At 53.1% G+C, this 15,070-nt stretch overlaps 1 protein-coding gene across 3 annotated transcripts in view; it reads right to left on the bottom strand.

Annotated features, from left to right (window-relative positions):
• Nucleotides 1-15,070, bottom strand: part of LOC103091824 (protein kinase C alpha type) — a 285,955-nt gene that overhangs the window by 75,090 nt on the left and 195,795 nt on the right. For 2 of the 3 annotated variants that reach the window (XM_032976052.2, XM_032976051.2), the window contains exons 10-13: nt 14,575-14,748; nt 7,247-7,338; nt 6,120-6,182; nt 5,357-5,495 (exon numbers count right to left, since the gene is read on the bottom strand). In XM_032976052.2, the coding sequence (XP_032831943.1) occupies nt 5,357-5,495; nt 6,120-6,182; nt 7,247-7,338; nt 14,575-14,748 (468 nt within the window). Of the gene's footprint in view, nt 1-2,000; nt 2,312-5,356; nt 5,496-6,119; nt 6,183-7,246; nt 7,339-14,574; nt 14,749-15,070 lie in introns of those variants that run through there. The other variant, XM_076052886.1, reaches the window with a different exon arrangement.

The following is a 15,070-nucleotide window of genomic DNA, read 5'->3' as shown; positions in this document are numbered from 1 at the left end:
GAGCGAGCGAATGAACGATCGAGCGAGCGAATGAACGATCGAGCGGGCGAATAAACGATCGAGCGGGCGAATGAACGATCGAGTGAGCGAATGAACAATCGAGCGGGCGAATGAACGATCGAGCGGGCGAATGAACGATCGAGCGAGCGAATGAACGATCGAGCGAGCAAATGAACGATCGAGCGAGCGAATGAACGATCGAGTGAGCGAATGAACGATCGAGCGAGCGAATGAACGATCGAGCGAGCGAATGAACGATCGAGCGAGCGAGCGAATGAACGATCGAGTGAGCGAATGAACGATCGAGTGAGCGAATGAACGATCGAGTGAGCGAATGAACGATCGAGCGAGCGAATGAACGATCGAGCGGGCGAATGAACGATCGAGCGGGCGAATGAACGATCGAGCGGGCGAATGAACGATCGAGCGAGCGAATGAACAATCGAGCGGGCGAATGAACGATCGAGCGGGCGAATGAACAATCGAGCGAGCGAATGAACGATCGAGCGAGCGAATGAACGATCGAGCGAGCGAATGAACGATCGAGTGAGCGAATGAACGATCGAGCGAGCGAATGAACGATCGAGCGAGCGAATGAACGATCGAGCGAGCGAGCGAATGAACGATCGAGTGAGCGAATGAACGATCGAGTGAGCGAATGAACGATCGAGTGAGTGAATGAACGATCGAGTGAGCGAATGAACGATCGAGTGAGCGAATGAACGATCGAGTGAGTGAATGAACGATAGAGTGAGCGAATGAACGATCGAGTGAGCGAATGAACGATCGAGCAAGCAAATGAACGATCGAGTGAGCGAATGAACGATCGAGCGAGCGAATGAACGATAGAGTGAGCGAATGAACGATCGAGTGAGCGAATGAACGATCGAGTGAGCCAATGAACGATCGAGTGAGCGAATCAACGATCGAGTGAGCGAATCAACGATCGAGTGAGCGAATCAACGATCGAGTGAGCGAATGAACGATCGAGTGAGCGAATGAACGATCGAGTGAGCAAACGATTGAGTGAGCAAACGATTGAGCGAGCAAGCGAGCGAATGACCTATCGAGGGAGCATTGGGGGGCACATTCGCCACGCGAGAGAAAAGGTCGGGTTTGCGAATAGCGGTCGGAGAAAACGACGGTTACACCAACCGGCCGTGCTCACGATGCTTGCAAGCGGTGGGTGTGGGTGGATGGGTGGGTTGGTTGGTGGTGGGGAGTGGTTAATTGGTCAAAGGCGGGATGTGTGACGCTCACACCAGGACGCGGTGGGTCGGGGGTTTGTTATGAGATAGGAGGGGTGGGGGGCTATTAAGTTTCATTCACGATTTGCTAGGGGGCTCAGACCACACCCCCCCCCCCCTCCCAGATTGTGAAGTTAGCAATGGGACAAATCAAAGAGCAATCCAAACAAAACACTCAGATGCTGCTGCCGCCGCCGCCGCCGCTGCATCCATCAGCTGGCACCGCGTTTTTTCATTCTCTCTCGCCGTGCGCTGCGCGAAACGGCTGCCGTTTACTTTCGAGCCGGCTGTCTCGTATGGGGGCAGGGCCGCGTGTGAGAGAGGGACCACCCACCCCCCCCCCCCCCTTAATCATTGTTAACCTTTGGCAGCGGTTCACCGCCATTGGTTCAAGCGGTGCCTCGACTCTGCCAGATGAGACGCCTGTGTGTCGAAGCCGGTCCGGAGTTTCTCTCGTACCGTTGGCTCAACAACAGTGTCGACCACGTGCCAACGTTGCCGCAATGTTGACCCAACGTTGACCCAACGTTGGCCCATTGTTGGCCGAATGTTAGCTCAACGTTGGCCGAACCTTGGCCCAATGTTGCACGTTCCGCTGGGGCCAAACCATCACGATCGCCATCCCTTTGGCCGGCTGTGGCGACGTAACGATCACACCGGCTCGGGGGGGGGGGGGGGGGCGGGAGGGAGGGAGGTCGAATTGAAGCGGCAACCTCCTCCCCCCCCCCCCCACGTCGGCCGAACATTATCTGTTTATTTATTAATTTCACGGGATCTGTTTTTTCAGATTAATCAACTAAAAAAAATTGCGGGGAGCCACGTCCCTAACGTTGAGGAGGCGACGTCAATATCCTCACGGCATTTTGACCAGTCGAAAAAAAAAGTAAAAACGCCCGATGCCAGCTGATTTGGTTGGTCGACACGGCAACAAGAAATAAACCACAAGCGCCCTGGGGCGATGATACCTTCTTGGAAGTGTCTCTTCGCAGGTCATCCTTTACCTTGGCGCTGTTGGCAGTTAAACTTTTGCAAAGGTTGCGGAAAAGGCTGTGATTGGGGAGCATCTACTGAAGAAAGGAGATGGTGGGGTGGGGTGGGGGTTGAGCGGTGGAGGGGCGGGGGGAGGAGGCACAGTGTGGGGGGGGGAGAAAAAAAAGGGACAGCAGAGGAAGTAAAACAAAAGCACGAGGTGGAGTAAGGAAAAGATGAACGCAGATTTTTGATTCTGAAACGAAGGAAATGCAGGGGGAGAGAGAGAGAGAGAACGACGGAGCCGATCGCCAATCGGACGCACAACACAAACGCTCCGTGCGGAAAAGATATCCGGTTCAACGCATAAGACTTTCGTTATCAGTAATTATCCACAATAAGGGTTTTTTGTTTGTTTCGTTTAGTAGGGTTAGGTCGCGTAAATATAAATGCGTCGTTCAACCGGCCGCCAGATCCGACACAGCCAGAACTCTGGCCGTTGCCTGACGAGGCTGCTTGTTGCTGTTGTTGTTGGTGGCGGCGGTGGTGGTGTTGTAAGTCACCGGCAAAATGTCACAGCCGCTCGAATGTTGTTCACGTCCCTGTGGGTTTTTTTTCTCCATCAGAATCGGAATGTCTGCTAAGACTGCGGGAGGAATCCGATGAGCTATTAAGCTCTTTTGTCCACAGATGTTCCAGTCTGAGGGGCACGGGGTCGGAACGTTTGCAACAACGTCACAACAACAAACAATGAGGTAGCTGATTAGGCACGATTCGTTTACATGACACAACCTTAATAATTATAATAACAACAGCAATCGGGAGCGTCGGGTGGCGGCGAAATTGAACGGCGCGTGAATATGGTCATTTATTTATTTATATTTCCGCGATCTCACCCCAAGAATGAAAACCTTCGGTTCGGAGAAACTCCCGATTTCATAGCGCGGTGAAACGAGTCAAACACCCACTGCCCCCCCCCCCTCTGCCCCCCCCCCAAGCCACTTCCTGGATGCTGGTCCTGAGGATGCTGGGGGTGCGGTTGCGCCACGTGGGGGAGGATGCCGGGCATCTGCGGATCCCCCGCCCGGTTTAGTTTGTTTTGGCTTTGCTTGCCGCGCGGGAAGACTCCTTCACCTGTAACCGCGAGGCTCGACGAAGCTCGTGAACAATCGTCCGAGGTACATTTTTTGTTATATCACCGTAGGGGGAGGGGAGGGGGGGTAAAGTCCACTTGAGATGTTTCAGTCGTTGTTCAGCGGCGACGGCTCGTCATCATCGTCGTTGTTGTCGTCGTCATCGTCATCATTGTCGTCATTATTGTCGTCGTCATTATTGTCGTCATCGTCGTCGTCATCATCATCATCTTCGTCATCATCATCGTCGTCATCATCGTCGTCATCATCGTCGTCGTCGTCATCGTCGTCATCATCATCGTCATTGTCGTCATCATCGTCCTCGTCGTCATCATCGTCATCGTCGTCATAATCGTCATCGTCATCATCGTCATCATCATCGTCGTCACCGCTGCTGAACGTGAGAATTCATAGAAGCGGCCAAATAATCTAGACGCACGATGCTGGAGGAGGGTCCGGGTGCAAGAACCGTGGGGAACGGGGAGACCGATCCACGCTACGACCCTCCCGGGGAGAGAGAGAGAAGGAGAGAAGAGGGGGTGGGGGGGACACGTGGACTCCAAACAACATGCATTGATCGCCAGGGTCCGCGATCGAACCCCGCACGACCTTACTGCAGAGCAGACGAGAAGGGAGGTGAGCGTCACCTCGCCACCGCGGGATCTCCCCGAATAAAAAAAAAATACTGTGTGTGGCCTTTAAAAAGGGAAAAGGTGTAATAATAATAATAATGAAAGGTGACATTTCAGGCAATGGCGCTTCCTCATGGCACATAAAGGGTGCCGGTCTGGGTCATTTGTGTGCGACACAGCAAGGGCATTGTCCAAAATGTCGGCTATTGTGTTTTTTCATTTTAAGGCCACACTCTCAACCATGACCAGACTCTCAACTATGACCAAACTCTCAACTATAGACCAGAGTCTCAACCATGGACCAGACTCTCAACCATGACCAGACTCTCAACCATGACCAGACTCTCAACCATGGACCAGACTCTCAACCATGACCAGACTCTCAAATATGGACCAGACTCTCAACCATGACCAGACTCTCAACCATGACCAGACTCTCAACCATGACCAGACTCTCAACCATGGACCAGACTCTCAACCATGGACCAGACTCTCAACCATGGACCAGACTCTCAACCATGGACCAGACTCTCAACCATGGACCAGGCTCTCAACCATGACCAGACTCTCAACCATGGACCAGACTCTCAACCATGGACCAGACTCTCAACCATGGACCAGACTCTCAACCATGACAGACTCTCAACCATGGACCAGACTCTCAACCATGACCAGACTCTCAACCATGGACCAGACTCTCAACCATGACCAGACTCTCAACCATGGACCTGACTCAACTATGGACCAGACTCTCAACCATGACCAGACTCTCAACCATGGACCAGACTCTCAACCATGACCAGACTCTCAACCATGACCAGACTCTCAACCATGACCAGACTCTCATCCATGGACCAGACTCTCAACCATGACCAGACTCTCAACCATGACCAGACTCTCAACCATGACCAGACTCTCAACCATGGACCAGACTCTCAACCATGACCAGACTCTCAACCATGACCAGACTCTCAACCATGACCAGACTCTCAACCATGGACCAGACTCTCAACCATGACCAGACTCTCAACCATGACCAGACTCTCAACCATGGATCAGACTCTCAACCATGACCAGACTCTCAACCATGACCAAACTCTCAACCATGACCAGACTCTCAACCATGACCAGACTCTCAACCATGGACCAGACTCTCAACCATGACCAGACTCTCAACCATGACCAGACTCTCAACCATGGACCAGACTCTCAACCACAAACCCCCGAATACTCGATCGAGTGAAAGAATTGTCCTCCACGCGAGGGGCCGAGTGGAGCAGGGGTGGGGGGGGGGGGGGGTGGTGGGGATACGTCCGTCGTTTCGCTCCGGTACCCCTCAACCAAGCTGTGTTCCCCTCCCCCCACCGTCGCTCACCTCGGGCGCGATGTAGTCGGGCGTGCCGCAGAAGGTGCGAGTCGTCATCGCCTCCCACATGTTCTCCTTGCACATGCCGAAGTCGGCGATCTTGATGTGACCCTCTGCGTCCAGCATCACGTTGTCCAGCTTCAAGTCTCTGTGTCATCCCCAAGTCCGGCCCAGCCCAGCCAAAGACAAAGGTCATCCCCCGTCCTCCCCGTGTAGCCTTAACAGACCATTGGGGCAAGTGCTGTTAGCGACACCCCACCCACCAAAGACAAAGATCCCTCGTGTAGCCTTAACAGACTGTTGGGGCAAGTGCTGTTAGTGACCCCCTCCCACCCACCCACCAAAGACAAAGATCCCTCGTATAGCCTTACCAAACTGTTGGGGCAAGTGCTGCAAAGTCAGCAGCACCCCGCCGCCCCCCATCCACCATCCAAAGAAAAAGATTCCCCACCCCCCTCACGTTGGGTCTGTTGAGGCGAGACCGAAAACACTCGCGAGGTTCTTAAGATGTCTCAGGTCTGGAGTCATCGTCAGCCGAGATTTTCCTCGCCTCTCCGGACGAAAAAAACGAATCATGGCCACCGTCTTATCCCACATTTTGGCGGCCCCCGCCGGCGCTTGGCCTTTACCGCGAATGTCGTCGTCGCTGTTCCACCCATCCCACCAACCCCCCGCCCCCCCCCCACCCCACCCCCCCACCACACCCCCCCACCCGCCTCCCCACCCGCGCACCACCCACCCACCCCCCATGCGAGGCGCTGAAGCCACTCACCTGTAAATTATTCCTTTGGTGTGCAAGAAGAAGAGGCCCACGGCGATCTCTCCGGCATAAAACCTAGAGAGGGGGTAACAGAGGGCCACTCACTCACCCAGCCATTCACCCAGCCACCCACTAAGCCACCCACTAAGCCACCCACTCAGGCAGCCACCCACCCAGCCATTCACCCAGCCACCCACTAAGCCACCCATTAAGCCACCCACTCAGGCAGCCACCCACCCAGCCACTCACCCAGCCACTCACCCAGCCACTCACCCAGCCAGCCACTCACCCAGACACTCAAACAGCCAGCCACTCACCCTGACACTCACCCAGCCAGCCACTCACCCAGCCACCCAGCAACCCACCCACTCAACCACCCACCCACCAGAGCCTTCACAGACTGTAAGGGGGCCCGCGCAAGTGCCGTGAGCAGTGCAATACGGGGGTCGTGTGATCAGCACTAAGAACAACACTACCCATAGACTCATATTGCCCAAAGACTAACACTGTCGATAGACTCACATTGCCCATAGACTGACACTGTCCAAGACTCACATTGCACATAGACTCACATTGTCTATAGACTAACATTGCCCATAGATTTACATTACCCATAGACTCACATTACCCATAGACTCACACTGCCCATAGACTGACATTGCCCATAGACTCACATTGCCCATAGACTCACATTGCCCACAGACTAACACTGCCCATAGACTAACATTGCCCATAGACTTACATTACCCATAGACTCACACTGCCCATAGACTCACATTGCCCACAGACTCACATTGCCCACAGACTAACACTGCCCATAGACTAACATTGCCCATAAACTAACATTGCCCATAGACTCACATTGCCCATAGACTCACATTGCCCATAGACTAACACTACCCATAGACTGACATTGCCCATAGACTAACACTAGTCATAGGCCAACATTGCCCATACACCGACACTGCCCATTGACCCGCAATTCGCCGAGCATATATAGTGGACAGAGCCGAATGTAAGGAGGGAAGGAAGGCCACGGCAGCCGTAGAGAGAGACAGAGAGACAGAGGGAGACGGGGAGGGAGATGATGGGGGTTCGTAATGAACGGGACGATGGATGGTGTCCGTGGGAACACTTACACGGTGTGCGGCTCCTTGAAGCGCCCGACCTGCTGTATCTGGTACATGAGATCACCCCCGTTCACGTACTCCATCACGAAGTACAGGCGGTCCTGCGCACACAAAGACAAAGAACCCCCGTATAGCCTGAACAGACTGTTGGGAGAAAGTGCTGTTTAGTGAGCAGCACCTATGAAGGCCAGCACAGTACACGAGGGGGTGGGTGGCCAGCACCACGCCCGGCCTCCTTTTGTCTCCCCCAGTGGCGGTGTTTACTACACACCGCACCAGGTACTCATTTGAGGCTGAGTCGATCTAGCACCGGTGCAGATAATCGTCACCGGTGTTGGCCATGAGTGGGAATCGAACTCGGGTCGCCGGATTCGTAGCGCAGCATAGCGCTAACCGCTACACTACCGCTCCCCACACAGACACAACAACTGCAATTCGCCACTAAGTGGTGGTGATGTCACCACGACGCTTGTGCCAGGCTAGGTGCACCTTGAGGCCACGTGAAGTGTCGAACGCCCGCTGGCAGGAGGTCACGGGGCAGACCCAGGTGCCATGGGTCGACTGACTGAGATGGCTGGCTGATGCACCACCTGTGCCCCCTACTGTGCCAACTTGCTGTGCTTTAGCCACCCGGCACTCCGCTCGTTGTTGTGAGTGTCGCTCCTCCACCCTCCGTTGTTGTTGGAAGGCGACTGCCTTCAACTGCCCAGGAACATCCTTCACAAGCCTCCTCCACAGAGGCCGATCTTGACACCGCTGGTACCAGTCATTGGCAAGTCCACTCAGCTCCACGTCCTCCTGTACCACATCACTCCATCTCTTCTCTAGTCCGTAACACGCCCATTTGGCCCCCTCAATCCGGCCGAAGAAAAGCTGTTTAGGCATGCGGTGGTTGGGCATGTGGGCTACATGACCCAGCCATCGCAGCCTTGCCTGCCGGAGGAGCTCACCGATGGGACCTTGCCCAGACCTTTATAGGATTTGTGAGCTCCTCACACAATCCAGCCTGGTTAAACCCAGGATGGATCGTAGGCAGGCCAGCCTAAATGTTTCTAACCTGCGAAGATGTTCCATTAGGGGGGTCCACGTTTCGCAAGCATAGCGAAGGGATGGAATGATCGTGGCCGAGTAGACCTGAAGCTTCTTGCGGAGCGACAGACCAGGTAGCTTCCACACAGCGTTACGCAACCGATGAACAGATAATGCCGCTTGACTGATTCTGAGTGAGACCTGTGCTGTCAAACCGGAGCCAGTCATGAGCACACTGCCCAGGTATGGGAAACTCTCCACTCTCTCCACAACTGCCGCATCACCAATTGGGAGTTGTGTGGGTGGGTTGCCCTATGGTACAAAATACCCAGGCAGGTGCTTAGTTTTGGTGGGTCTGATGGTAAGGCCCCACCTCTTAGTGGCATGCTCCAAGTTCAGCATCAGTGCCTCCAACTCCTCCTCTGAGTGAGCGGCAATTACCAGATCATCGGCATATATAACATGGTGGACCAATAGGGAGCCATCCCTTGACCGCACCCGGGCATCGATCAGCCTCCCATTGTATCTGAACTAAATGGAAATTCCTCTGGTACAGCCATCAAAGTCTTCACGGACTACGTGGTCGAAAAATATGTGAAATAATGTGTGAGCCAGAGGACATCCTTGTCGCACCCCAAGGTGAACAGGTAATGGCTCTGACTCCCGGCCACATAGTTTTACCCGGGCCCGCTCACCATCATGAAGGTCCTTAATGATCGTGAGCAGAGGATCAGGGACTCCGAAATCACGAAGAACAACCCAGAGCCCAGGCCTACTGATGGTATCATAGGCCTTGACCAGGTCAATAAAGCAGAGATGTAGGTCTTGTTGGAATTCCTTACACCTCTGCTGTAGCAAACAGACAGAAAATATGACATCTGTACAGGACTGCCCTTTCCTGAAACCGCATTGGGGCTCCGCAAGCCTCTCTCCTCAGCGTGCCTGGCAAGGCGATGTTGAATAATCCTTGCCAGGACCTTTCCCGGCACACTGAGGAGTGAGATGCCCCTGTAGTTGTTACAGACACACACACACAGACGACGATGCACACAACTGCAGCGCCAGCAAGACAGCACAACGTTAGATTACGGAAAATGATGAAAATATTATAATATGAATCTTGATTTGAAGCTTTCGTGACTGCAGGAATCCATACTCTTTGGTTCTTTCGGTAAAATCACGTGGGTAGAAAATTAATAGATCACGACGTTTCGATCGCAACACAATCAACCGTCACCATAATAGAAATAGGTTTTACCCACTGGGGCAGTAAAGCAGGAGGTGTCAAGATGTTCACGCACCAAATAGGCACCTATTGCATAGGCATTAAGTCTGCATTAGCCACACGTGCTTGTGAAAAAAACACGTGCACTCATGTTTGCATTGTCTCTGAAAACGATTGGCCAACACCAGAGAATTGCACCGGGAGAGAGAATGCCATTTGTGGATCAGAGAACGTACGCAGGTTAGAGACATCACGTAAGATCTTCATACAGCATGTGTGTGTTGTACTTGTGTGGGCGGTGTTAGTCTATGGGCAATGTACACGTGTATGTAGAACTTCTTTCACACCGCACATAGCCAACCGTGCTGATCGGAGATGCAGTTGGAAGAACAACGAACTGTGGGTCTCTGTGTGAGTCAATGGGTCTCTGTGTGAGTCTATGGGTCTCTGTAGTGAGTCTATGGGTCTCTGTAGTGAGTCTACGGGTCTATGTGTGAGTCTATGGGTCTCTGTGTGAGTCTACGGGTCTCTGTGTGAGTCTACGGGTCTCTGTGTGAGTCTATGGGTCTCTGTGTGAGTCTATGGGTCTCTGTGTGAGTCTATGGGTCTCTGTGTGAGTCTATGGGTCTCTGTGTGAGTCTATGTGTCTCTGTGTGAGTCTATGGGTCTCTGTAGTGAGTCTATGGGTCTATGTGTGAGTCTATGGGTCTCTGTGTGAGTCTATGGGTCTCTGTAGTGAGTCTATGGGTCTCTCTGTGAGTCTATGGGTCTCTGTGTGAGTCTACGTGTCTCTGAATCTACGTGTCTCTATGCGAGTCTATGGGTCTCTGTGTGAGTCCATGGGTCTCTGTGTGAGAATATGGGTCTCTGTGTGAGTCTATTGGTCTCTGTGTGAGTCTATGTGTCTCTGTGTGAGTCTATGGGTCTCTGTGTGAGTCTACGTGTATCTGTGTGAGTCTATGGGTCTCTGTGTGAGTCTATTGGTCTCTGTGTGAATCTACGTGTATCTGTGTGAGTCTATGGGTCTCTGTGTGAGTCTATGGGTCTCTGTGTGAGTCTATGGGTCTCTGTAGTGAGTCTATGGGTCTCTCTGTGAGTCTATGGGTCTCTTTGTGAGTCTATGGGTCTCTGTGTGAGTCTATGGGTCTCTGTGTGAGTCTATGGGTCTCTGTGTGAGTCTATGGGTCTCTGTGTGAGTCTATGGGTCTCTGTGTGAGTCTATGTACGTGTATGTATGTTGAACTTCTTTCGCACCGCACTTAGCCAACCGTGCTATTCGGGGGTGTGGGGGAAAAACAACAAACTAAACACAGATACAATGGAATGAGGATGCAGTATGGAGAGATGATCTTGTCTCTAATTAGTACTACGGGTCTCTGTGGGGTGAGTCTATGGGTCTATGTGTGGTGAGTCTATGGGTCTCTGTGAAGTGAGTCTATGGGTCTGTGTGGTGCGTCTATGGGTCTCTGTGTGGTCAGTCTATGGGTCTCGGTGTGAGTCTATTGGTCTCTGTGTGATCAGTCTATGGGTCTCTGTGTGGTGAGTCTGTGGGTCTCTGTGTGGTCAGTCTATGGGTATCGGTGTGAGTCTATGGGTCTCTGTGTGGTGAGTCTATGGGTATCGGTGTGAGTCTATGGGTCTCTGTGTGGTGAGTCTATGTGTCTCTGTGTGAGTCTACGGGTCTCTGTGTGAGTCTATGGGTCTCTGTGTGAGTTTAGGGGTATCTGTGTGAGTCTATGGGTCTCTGTGTGAGTCTACGTGTATCTGTGTGAGTCTATGGGCTCTGTGTGAGTCTATGGGTCTCTGTGTGAGTCTATGGGTCTCTGTAGTGAGTCTATGGGTCTCTGTGTGAGTCTATGGGTCTCTGTGTGAGTCTATGTACGTGTATGTATGTTGAACTTCTTTCGCACCGCACTTAGCCAACCGTGCTATTCGGGGGTGTGGGGGAAAAACAACAAACTAAACACAGATACAATGGAATGAGGATGCAGTATGGAGAGATGCTCTTGTCTCTAATTAGTACTACGGGTCTCTGTGGGGTGAGTCTATGGGTCTATGTGTGGTGAGTCTATGGGTCTCTGTGAAGTGAGTCTATGGGTCTGTGTGGTGCGTCTATGGGTCTCTGTGTGGTCAGTCTATGGGTCTCGGTGTGAGTCTATTGGTCTCTGTGTGATCAGTCTATGGGTCTCTGTGTGGTGAGTCTGTGGGTCTCTGTGTGGTCAGTCTATGGGTATCGGTGTGAGTCTATGGGTCTCTGTGTGGTGAGTCTATGGGTATCGGTGTGAGTCTATGGGTCTCTGTGTGGTGAGTCTATGTGTCTCTGTGTGAGTCTACGGGTCTCTGTGTGAGTCTATGGGTCTCTGTGTGAGTTTAGGGGTATCTGTGTGAGTCTATGGGTCTCTGTGTGAGTCTACGTGTATCTGTGTGAGTCTATGGGTCTCTGTGTGAGTCTATGGGTCTCTGTGTGAGTCTATGGGTCTCTGTAGTGAGTCTATGGGTCTCTCTGTGAGTCTATGGGTCTCTGTGTGAGTCTATGGGTCTCTGTGTGAGTCTATGGGTCTCTGTGTGAGTCTATGGGTCTCTGTGTGAGTCTACGGGTCTCTGTGTGAGTCTATGGGTCTCTGTGTGAGTCTATGGGTCTCTGTGTGAGTCTATGTGTCTCTGTGTGAGTCTATGGGTCTCTGTAGTGAGTCTATGGGTCTATGTGTGAGTCTATAGGTCTCTGTAGTGAGTCTATGGGTCTCTCTGTGAGTCTATGGGTCTCTGTGTGAGTCCATGGGTCTCTGTGTGAGTATATGGGTCTCTGTGTGAGTCTATTGGTCTCTGTGTGAGTCTATGTGTCTCTGTGTGAGTCTACGGGTCTCTGTGTGAGTCTATGGGTCTCTGTGTGAGTTTAGGGGTATCTGTGTGAGTCTATGGGTCTCTGTGTGAGTCTACGTGTCTCTGTGTGAGTCTACGGGTCTCTGTGTGAGTCTATGGGTCTCTGTGTGAGTCTATGGGTCTCTGTAGTGAGTCTATGGGTCTCTCTGTGAGTCTATGGGTCTCTTTGTGAGTCTATGGGTCTCTGTGTGAGTCCATGGGTCTCTGTGTGAGTATATGGGTCTCTGTGTGAGTCTATTGGTCTCTGTGTGAGTCTATGTGTCTCTGTGTGAGTCTACGGGTCTCTGTGTGAGTCTATGGGTCTCTGTGTGAGTTTAGGGGTATCTGTGTGAGTCTATGGGTCTCTGTGTGAGTCTACGTGTCTCTGTGTGAGTCTACGGGTCTCTGTGTGAGTCTATGGGTCTCTGTGTGAGTCTATGGGTCTCTGTAGTGAGTCTATGGGTCTCTCTGTGAGTCTATGGGTCTCTTTGTGAGTCTATGGGTCTCTGTGTGAGTCTATGGGTCTCTGTGTGAGTCTATGGGTCTCTGTGTGAGTCTATGGGTCTCTGTGTGATGAGTCTGTGGGTCTCTGTGTGAGTCTATGTACGTGTATGTATGTTGAACTTCTTTCGCACCGCACTTAGCCAACCGTGCTATTCGGGGGTGTGGGGGAAAGACAACAAACTAAACACAGATACAATGGAATGAGGATGCAGTATGGAGAGATGCTCTTGTCTCTAATTAGTACTTCAGTGGGCCACCTGTAATTAAAGGGGAGGGGAGGTGGAGTGGCGGTGCAGCGGTTAGCGCGCCAAGCTGCGAAAAACCCGGCCACCCGAGTTTGATTCCCGAGCCGGGGGGCTAAGATGAGTGGGGGAGTGATATCAGAACTGGTGCTGCCACTACCGCTCTCAATCCCTACCCCACCCCCGCCCCCCCAACCACGCTTTACCGGCGTGGCGAAGTATGGTCAAACGACCCCTGTGACTGAGAACCGTTTGTTTGTGATGATGAGGATTCTTAATGCACGGGGTCACTCCGCGTGGATTAATCCCGGCAAAAAGCAGGGGGGCGGGCGGCAAAGCCGTCACACTTTCTCTGTATCAGAATATTTATACAGCGGGAGGAATCCGATAAGCTATGGAGCTCTTTGTTAGCATGTCCAGTAGGGGTGGCGGGTAAGAACGTTACGACAACAAACGGTGCAAAAACAAGACAGGAGTTCGACGGACAGGAAAGGCAACGCCGAATCGCCCCCGAAAAAAAACACAGAGCAAAAAAAACGAAACCGTCCCCGTCCTAGCAAGGGCAAAGCCCACCGAGGCATGAACTTGTTTTTTTTCACAAGTGACCTGGGCCGCCACAAATGACGGCTCAACAAAAGCGGCGTCTCCACGCGCGGGGAAACCCACGGCGTCCCTGTGGCCGTCCCGACAGCGGCGCGTTAAAAGGTGTCCGCCCCCAGCTGGCGCGGCGTGGCACGCGGTGGCCCGTGATGGGCGATGCGCACCACGCAATGAGACAAGCGTGCCAAGGGGGGGAGCAGCACACATCCCTCCCTCCCCTCCAACTCCAACTCCCCTCCCCTCCCTCTCATCATCTCCTCTCTGCCACCGAGGGCATATCACTTTCTCTCTCTCTCCTTCCCTAATGCCCAGGGAACATGAGAATAGGGTTTCCCCTTGTTTCCGGCAACAAAACAGGTGTTGAAATGTTAAAACACCAAACTTAAACCTTGTGCAAGGAATCATGTCTGCATTCACCACAGATATTTGTGGTGAAAATATGAACAAAAAAAAAACATGCTCTGACAGTATATGCATTGTCTTTGAAACTGATTGGTCCGAACCAGAGACGGCTTTCCTGAGAGCCTAGTCTCAAACACCACAAGTATCTGTGCTGGGTGACCAGCACCATGCCAGGCCGCCTTTGTCACCCAAGTCGCGACGTTTACTACGCACGCCGCACACCAGGGACTCGTCCAAAGCCTGGTTGATCTAGGCCAAGGCCCTGGACCGGGTTAGCTATTCGCCACCGTTATTGGTACACGAGCGGGAATCGAAATCGGGTTGCCGGGTCGTAGCGCAGCAGCGCTCTTAACCGCTGTGCGACCGCTCAACACACAGAGACACGGTGGCGTGCCCGCCCGCCCGCCCGCCCGCTCGCCTGCTCACCCACCTGCCCGCCAGCTCGCCCGCCCGCACGCCCGCACGCCCGCACCCACCATGGTCTGGAAGCAGGAGTGCAGCTGGGTGAGGAAGGGCGGCTTTTCGGAGAGCGCCAGCACGCGCTTCTCCACCATGGTGCACTCCACGTCGTCGTCCTGGATGACCACGTCCTTCTTGAGGATCTTGATCGCGTACAGCTCATCCGTGCCCTTGCGCTCCGCCAGCATCACCTGCGCACGCACGCACAGGGACGTAGGGGGTCACCCTGGGGAAGCCAGCAGCAGCACCTGCCAGCACCATGATCTCCAAAGACAAAGATCCCCTGTGTAGCCTTAACGGACTGGCGGGGCCAAGTGCCATTTGCAAGTAGCAGCACCTGCGAAGGCTGACGCGACGCACGAAGGGGGTGGGTGGCCAGCACCACGCCCGGCTTGCTCTTCCTCAGTGGCGATGTTAACACACCGCGCAAGGTACTCATTTAAGGCTGAGTCGACCGAGAGGAGGCCCAGCGCCAGTTCAGATAATCGTCACCGGTGTTGGCCGTGAGCAGGA

This window comes from Petromyzon marinus, chromosome 58 (assembly GCF_048934315.1).
Source record: "Petromyzon marinus isolate PM22_M1 ecotype Great Lakes invasive population chromosome 58, UKy_Petmar_22M1.pri1.0, whole genome shotgun sequence".
NCBI lineage: Eukaryota > Metazoa > Chordata > Hyperoartia > Petromyzontiformes > Petromyzontidae > Petromyzon > Petromyzon marinus.
Note: the sequence above shows the minus strand (reverse complement) of the source record. Positions and strands in the feature narration are given on the sequence as shown.